Here is an 8,073-nt window from a genome sequence, read left to right as displayed (position 1 = left end):
AACTTATATCTTTAAAAATGTCAATAATTCACAAGATACAACGTCATTTCTTAATTATGTATTTATTTTTGAATGCTGCCTAAATACTTATCATAATAAATTCTTTTAACAATATAAATTCAAAAGTAAAAAAATTATAAAATTTTTTTAACCTAAAATTAAACCACAAAATTATTTTTAATTAATGAAAAAAATAATTTTTTTAATTAGACTGCCTTGTTATAATTTATTCTTAATTTAATATAAATTAAATGAATTTTTCTACCATACTAAAAAGCTGCCAGTCCTCTTAATTATTTGTTCAACTCAAAAAATCAAAAAAAAAGAACCAACTTTTCTCAAAAACAATCCAAAGTAAATTCTGTCATTCGTTTGTACACCTTAAAATATGACTAGATAAAAAAAATGCGGGCAAAATGAAAACCTTTTTTTTTCAACTAAAATTTAACCTATTTAACCTACAAAAAAAAAAAAAAAAAAGAAACATCATTCCTCTTGTTGTTCCTTAGGCTTCCTCTTAATAAGCGGCACAACAGCCCACAGAGCCGTGCCAAGTATCAAAATAATCCCGAAAGCCAAAAAAATCGGTTTATAAGTCCCGACTCTTTCATAGATGGCGCCACAGACCGGCGGTCCAACCAACTGCAGTACGCCATTAACAAACAAAGAAATTCCATATGAAGAACTTAATTTCTCCGTTCCTAACATGTCCGCCAAGATGACGGTAGTAATTCCAATATACATCCCCGAAGAAAGTCCAAAAAGTGCACAAAAAAACGACAACATCATATAAGAAGTCGCCATTGGTAACAGCGCAAGCGCAATTCCACTCAATCCTAACCCTCCCACAAAATAATAATACTTTGGCACAAAGTCAATGTCCGAGAGCGAAGCGCCACCTATGCGGCCCACCAGATCCAACGCAGAGACTATAGACAGCAACAGGGCGGACATGTTCTTGTCAAAGCCTTCAGAAATCGCGTAAGATGGCAGCAAGATCATAAAATTGGTGTTACTAATGGCGGAAGTTGAATTAGAGATCAAAATAATTATATAAAGTGGATCGCGGAGTACACTGAAGTCGAAGAACTTGTTGTCTACCGTGGAACTGGAGTCGGAACTGCTGATGGTGGCGCTGGACTCGGAACTGGCGATGGTGGCGCTCGACTCGGAACTGGCGATGGTGGCGCTCGAGTCGGTGCTTGCTATGGTTCCGGTTCTTTGAGAAGTTTCGTCTTGTTCGAGCTTGTTCTTGTTCTTGCCACGAGTTTTCTTCGGAGTCTTGAAGAACCGCCGGAACAGCCCCGGAACATTGTTCCTGGGGCTGAGGGCAACTGGCCCCATTTCGGAGACAATGCTGCCATGGCGGGAAAGATGGAAGTTCTTTTTGCTAACTCGGGTAGAATTTGTACGACTAAGCGCTACAGCATCTATTGGTAGAACTATTTCGTTCTTTTCATGTTCCGGTTCCTGGAACTTGGTTCCTGGAACATGGTTCGGTTCCTGGAACTCGGTTCCTAAAACTTGGTTCGGTTCCTGGAACTCTGTTTCTGGAACATGGTACGGTTTTTGGAACTCGGTTCTTGGAACATTATGTTCTTGGAACGTGGTTCCTGGAACAATGTTCAGTTCCTGGAACTCGGTTCTTAAAACTTGGTTTTGTTCCTGGAACTCGATTCCTGGAACATAGTTCGGGTTTTCAAACTTGGTTCCTACAACATGATTGGGTTCCTGGAACTTGGTTCCTGGAACATGTTTCGGTTCCTGGAACTCAGTTCCTAGAACATGGTTCGGTTCCTGGAACTTGGTTCTTGGAACATTGTTTGGTTCCTGGAACTTGGATTGGTTTAGCACATTTTCATCATCATTTTCATTGACAACAGTCATAGATGGCGGGTTGAGATTTTTTTCAAGATATTTTGACAATTCAGTGAGACGATCGTGGTTCGAATTGTTCGGAGTTTCAGGCCGTGACTTTCTTTCGGTAATCTTCGGCTCGATTATCGGCTCGTCGAGTGTCATTGCGGCGTTGTCAATGCCCTCTACTGGAACTTCTTTCATGTGCTCGCTCACCGGGTGGTAAAGCAGGGCGCAGACTAGTGTGTTGAGGGTCAGGGCTCCCATTATCAGCACAGCGCCTCTGAAAAATTATAGAAGTTAGTTTTTTAAGGGTAAGTCAGAGTCGAAGCGTTTTTACCGGTGGCCGAAATGGTTCAGGAGGTATTGAAGAAATGGTGGTAATACTATTGTACCAATTGCGCTCCCTGATATACACAGGCCGTTGGCGAGTCCGCGCAGGCGCTCGAAGTACGCTGTTACTATGTAGATTGTTGGAGGAAAGGTTAGACCCGCTCCGATGCCGACCATCAGGCCGTAGCTGGAAACAAAAATTTTGAGGTTATTTTTGAGAAGATATTAATTTAATTTTGGGAAAATCAGTAAAGAAATATGCACCTATAAATAAATAGTGGAATTTTTTCTTGATCTTACGAGGCATCAAGGTTTCGTTGGAGTTTTTAAGGATAGCTTCTTTTTAGGATAGGAAAATTTCTAAGAGTTTAATAAATATTTTTAGTTAGAAAGGAAATTTTCAACTTCCTGCTAAGAAAATCGAAGATTTTTTTTGTAAAAATATGAGAATTTTTGGTATTACCTAACGTATAAATAAGATACAGAGGTAGCGAAGTAACTGGTCATCATTCCAACAGCTGCAAAAGTCCCTCCAATTAGCGTTACTGTTTTGTAGGAATATTTTATTGATAATACACTGGATAATGGCCCTAAAAATAAAGAAATTGCAATTTTATATTATTTATAATATACTTAAAAATATATAGATATGTCTATATTTTAGCCGGTCTAATATGGTCATATGTGCCTGTATTTAATTTTTTAAATAAATTTAGTACTAAAAATTTCCAACAGGCGGCGCATGGTCTTAAAACATTCTCGCTATAAGAAAGTTAAGTTTTAAAATATAAGTAAATTTTAATATCTTTTTCAAATAAGGTCTCATATAATATAAAATCATCTACTAAACATATTTTTATTTGACAAAACATTAATTAACATAAAAAATTTCAAATAAAAAATTCTAATTACTTTTTATAAATTATTGTATTTTTTTTTTTTTTTATTATAAAATTGTACCATTAAAAATACTTTCTTTATCACGATAAATCATTAATCAGTCTAATATGGTCATATATAATTTTTCGATCAAATTTGGTACTAAAAATTTTCAACAGGTGGCGCATGGTCTCAAAACTTTCTCGCTATAAGAGAGTTAAGTTTCAAAATATAATTAAATTTTTTATTTTTCTTAAATAAAATTTTATTTAACTTAAAATCATCTACTAAACATATTTCTAATTAATGAAACATTAATTAACATAAAAAAAAATTATAATAAATTAATTTTTTATTCTAAAAATCTACAATTAATAATACTTCTTTCGTCACAAAAAATCATTATCTGGTCTAATATGGTCATAAATGCTTAAATATAATTTTTCAACCAAATTTAGTTCTAAAAATTGCCAACAGGTGGCGCATGGTCTTAAAATTTTCTCGCTATAAGGGAGTTAAGTTTCAAAATATAACTAAATTTTAATTTTTTTCTAAATAAGACCTTATTTAACTTAAAATCATCTACTAAACATACTTTTATTCAATAAAACATTATTTAACATGAAAAATTTCAAATAAAAAATTAAAATTACTTTTTATAAATTTTTATATTATTTTCTTTTTTTAATATGGTCATTTATAATTTTTTTGACTGGATTTAATCCTAAAAAATTCCAACAGGTGGCGTATGGTCTTAAAACTTTCTCGTTAAAAGAGAGTTAAGTTTCAAAATGTAAGTAAATTTTTAATTTTTTTTTTAACAAGACCTTATTTAACATTAAACTATTTACCGACCATATTTTCAATTAAAACAATAATCAACATGGAAATTTCTAAAAAAAAAATTACTATTACTTTTTAAAAAAAATTTTTTTTTTTTCTATAAAAATGTCCAATTAAAAATACTTTTTTCGTCAAAAAAAAAAAAATTATTTTCTGGTCTAATTTGGTCATATATAATTTTTTTACCTAAATTTAGTTCTAAAAATTGCCAACAGGTGGCGCATGGTCTCAAAACTTTCTCGCTATAAGAGAGTTAATTTTAAAAATATAAGTAAATTTTAAAATTTTTCTTAAATGAGACCAAATTATCTCCTAAACATATTTTCATTTAATAAAACATAAATTAACATAAAAAAGTCATAACAATTTTTTTTTTGATAAAACAAAACCTAAAAATACTAATTTTACTATCCAAAAACCGCACAAATAACCACATAAAACCTTTTTCCGTATAATAAATAGGTAATAAAAGATAAACTTACCCAATGAACTGTAAAGAAAGTAACATAACGCAGGCATCCACGAAGCGGCAGTAGGTGAGGCCTTAAATACCTGGAGGAATTCGACAAAGAGGACTCCAAAGGACTTTACCGTGCCGGGTATCAGGAAGTTAACAAGAAGAGCAGAAAAAAGAACAACCCATCCCCATCCTCCGTCCGGTGGAACCAGTTTTGTTTTAGCCACTTTAGTCTTCATTTTCTCACTTACTCTCAATAAATAAATAAATTTATCCTTATTTCTTCTTTTTAAAATTCCCGTACGGATTTTTCAGCCAGCCTACGGATAAAAATAAACTTGTTACTTGTTCCTCCTTACATTAAACTCCGATGTGTTATGAAATAGTTACTTTACTTTAATGCCGTTCTTTTTTATACCCGACGTTTCTTCGCGTGTTCCGGATAAATATTTTATATTTTAAATAAAATATAATAAACACGGAAGACAGTAGCTTTTATCGAGATCGTAAATCATTTGTAATTACTCATTGAAATCTAGACGAGGTTGAAGATTTTTTTTTTTTTATTTCAAGCCGGGGATTTAATTTGTCAGTTAAAATATTTTTGACGAAATTTAAGAATTTAAATTGGAAAAAATTTTTAAGAAATAAATTTTAGCTCAAGGATTTATCTATGAAAGCAACACAAATTCCCGCAGATTTGCACAGGCTATTGTAATTATCTATCTTATATATAAGGACACATGTGTTATCTTTATTTGAATCTGCATATACTTATAAATAATAAATATAAATATAAATAATTATTGTAATTATTTTAAATTGGAATTTACAATAGTGTAAAAAAAAATTTTATTATTACTACTTAAATTATAATTCTATTGTAAATATTATTTTATGTTTATAAATAGATTTATAATGATTGTTGTTGACATTTTGTACGTTCAACAAGATTATTTTTATGTTAACTGACATTGTGGTATTTATTTATTTATTTTTTACTTTTTTAGAAAAAATTTTATTTTTTGGAATTTATTTAACAATTATAAAAAAAATTTGTTTTATTATGATTTGAAATTAATTTTTTATTTTAATCTATCAGAATTTTAAAAATTAAAATTTCGATAAAAAAAAATGGAATTGACCTAGCCAGGATTCGAACCTGAATCTTTCAATTTAATTTTATGCGTCACCTAAAATATCAATTTTTTTTTATTTTTTATTTTAATTACATGATCTTTGAAATAATTTTTAAATAAATTGAAATTTTTAATTTTAATCAGTAAAAGTTAAAATTTTAATTAAAAAAAAAAAACAAAAAAAAATTGGACTGGACCTAGCCAAGATTCGAACCTGAATCTTTCAATTTAATATTGTGCGTCACCTAGAATATCAATATTTTTTTTAATAATTATTTTCATACTTTATAAAAATAGAAATTTATTAATAATTAAAATTTTATTAAAAACAACAAATGATGTAACATTAATTAATATTTAACAATTTTGATTATATTTCATTTTTATTTTAAGTGACATTGTGGTATTTATTTATTTATTTTTTTACAATTTCAATTAAGGTTCTCTGGTGTCTTAAAAAAAAAATTTTTATGTTTTGGAAGATTTTATTTAACAATAAATTGGAAATTTATTATTGGCAATTTAAATTCAACAAAATAATTGTAAAAAAATTTTTTTTTAATTGTATGATCTTCAATTAATTTTTAAATAAATTGAAATATTTAATTTTAATCTGTTAAAGTTAAAATTTTAATAAAAAAAAAAGTGGACCGGACTTAGCCAGGATTCGAACCTCAATGTTTTAATTTAATATTATGCGTCACCTAAAGTATCAATTTTTTTTCAATTGTTATATTTATACTTAATAAAAATTCTTATAAATTTTTGAATAATTAAAACTTTATTAAATTATTTTTTTTTTCATTATATTTTATTTACTTAGTTTAATTTAAATTTGATAATTTTTATTTATTAAGAATTTTATTAAAAAAAAATTTAGTTTTTTTGAAAATTAATGATTTTAGTAAGAAAAAAAATATTTTTTACTATAAAAAAAAATGCAATTTCGCGCTAAATAATTAAAAACAAATTAAAACGATTTAAAATAAATGTTCCGTAGTTAATTTTTACCATTTAATTTAATCATTTCTATTCGGTTTTCCAATTAAGTCAGTAAGCATAAAAAGTTAATACGCTGCTAATAAAACTCTATAATAATTAAATAATTTATGTTTTCACAGCAGATAATACAATACTAGACGCGGTAATAAATTGTTTAATTAGCATAAACGAGCAAACTTTAAATTGTGATTTAATAATATCTTTATAGTCTTCTTTTAATATATTATTAATTTTTTTTTTTAATAAAAAAAAAATAAAATAAATAATTAAATTTTTAAAAGATAATTTAAAATTAAATATTAAGAAATTTAAATATTTTTCCATGAAGAAAAAAAAATATATAAAAGAAAATTGTTAGAAATTTAAAAAGAAGCTTTCGAATAATTCTCGATAGCAAATAAATAATTACTTATAATTTATAATAGACTTTCCACAATTTATATAAAAGAAATCATTTCAATAATAATATAATAATATTTTTTCTGATATTAATTTTATACTATAAAATTTTCTGTTATTTATATAATATGATTTCACAGTAAACAATTAGTCAATTATATTAAAAGGTCTTTTTTGTGTTGAAATTATCTTCACAAATAAATATGACTTCATTTAATAAACATTTTTTACTCATTTAATATCAGAAAAATAGATCTATTGCATAATTGTTAATTACTTGTGAATTACCAGATTAATTATATCATATGCGATAAGCTTTATCAAAAATTACAAACTAAAAAAAACAAATCGTTTTTTTTTGTGAGTATTTATTTAGCCGGGATTTTTTTTTAATTTAAGTAAATATTAAAGTTTTTTAAAAATAGGCTATTTATATGTAATTTTTAAAAATACTATTATTATTTATTTACTTTAATTCAATTCAGGTTATTTGTACTTCAAAATTATATCCTTATTTTATTTTATTAAAATTTTGCGTCAGCAAAATTTTTATAAAAATTTAACACAAAAATTTTTACTTTGCAATTTAATAAAATTTTTTTAATTCTAAAATTTTTAATTAAATTTTTAAATTTTTAAATTTAACATAAAAAAGCCTTGAATAATTTTTTAAAAAATTCCACATATTTTTTAATAATTAAATAATTTAATATTAAAAAATTAAATTTAATAAATAAATAAATTTATTATTTAAAAACATTCTATTTTACCTAAACGATTTATTATGAATAAATTATCTCCTAATAAAAAAAAACACTGCAGTTCTTAAGTAAATTCTCGATAAAATTTACTTTCTAAATAATTTTAATTGACACAAGTATGTAAAATACGTCATATTTTTCATACTAATATTGACATATTTGTAATACAAGAATTATAAATATTGATAAATCTAATTAAATTTTATATTTCTTCTTGGTCATTGATTTTTTTTTGTTTATTAATTAAAAAAAAAAATGATCAATAATTTTTAATTTAATTAATTTTAATTAATTTAATTAATTTAATTAATTTTAATTAATTAATTTTTCTTTTTAGTTTCAATTTTTTATTTTGGAATTTTTAAGCTGCAAATTTAATTTATTTCATATCATATTTGCACAA

At 26.2% G+C, this 8,073-nt stretch overlaps 1 protein-coding gene across 1 annotated transcript; it reads right to left on the bottom strand.

Moving 5' to 3' along the window:
- Positions 1–212: 212 nt before the first annotated feature.
- LOC123270897 (monocarboxylate transporter 5-like) lies at positions 213–4,935 on the bottom strand. The gene is made up of 4 exons (XM_044737057.1): positions 4,395–4,935; positions 2,654–2,780; positions 2,198–2,377; positions 213–2,140 (listed from the first exon to the last, which is right to left on the bottom strand). The coding sequence occupies exons 1-4, from the start codon at positions 4,606–4,608 to the stop codon at positions 487–489; spliced, it is 2,175 nt and encodes a 724-aa protein (XP_044592992.1). The 5' UTR covers positions 4,609–4,935; the 3' UTR covers positions 213–486.
- Positions 4,936–8,073: the final 3,138 nt, after the last annotated feature.

This window comes from Cotesia glomerata, linkage group LG8 (genome assembly GCF_020080835.1).
Source record: "Cotesia glomerata isolate CgM1 linkage group LG8, MPM_Cglom_v2.3, whole genome shotgun sequence".
NCBI lineage: Eukaryota > Metazoa > Arthropoda > Insecta > Hymenoptera > Braconidae > Cotesia > Cotesia glomerata.
The sequence above is the reverse complement of the archived record's forward strand: the minus strand, read 5'-3'. Positions and strand labels throughout refer to the sequence as shown.

Coding starts and splice junctions, on each gene's coding strand:
- LOC123270897 (XM_044737057.1), bottom strand. CDS start 4,608: ATGAAGACTAAAGTGGCTAAAACAAAACTGGTTCCACCGGACGGAGGA. Junction 2,378..2,653: donor GTATCTTATTTATACGTTAG/GTAATACCAAAA, acceptor TTTTGTTTCCAG/CTACGGCCTGATGGTCGGCA. Junction 2,141..2,197: donor CTGAACCATTTCGGCCACCG/GTAAAAACGCTT, acceptor ATAATTTTTCAG/AGGCGCTGTGCTGATAATGG.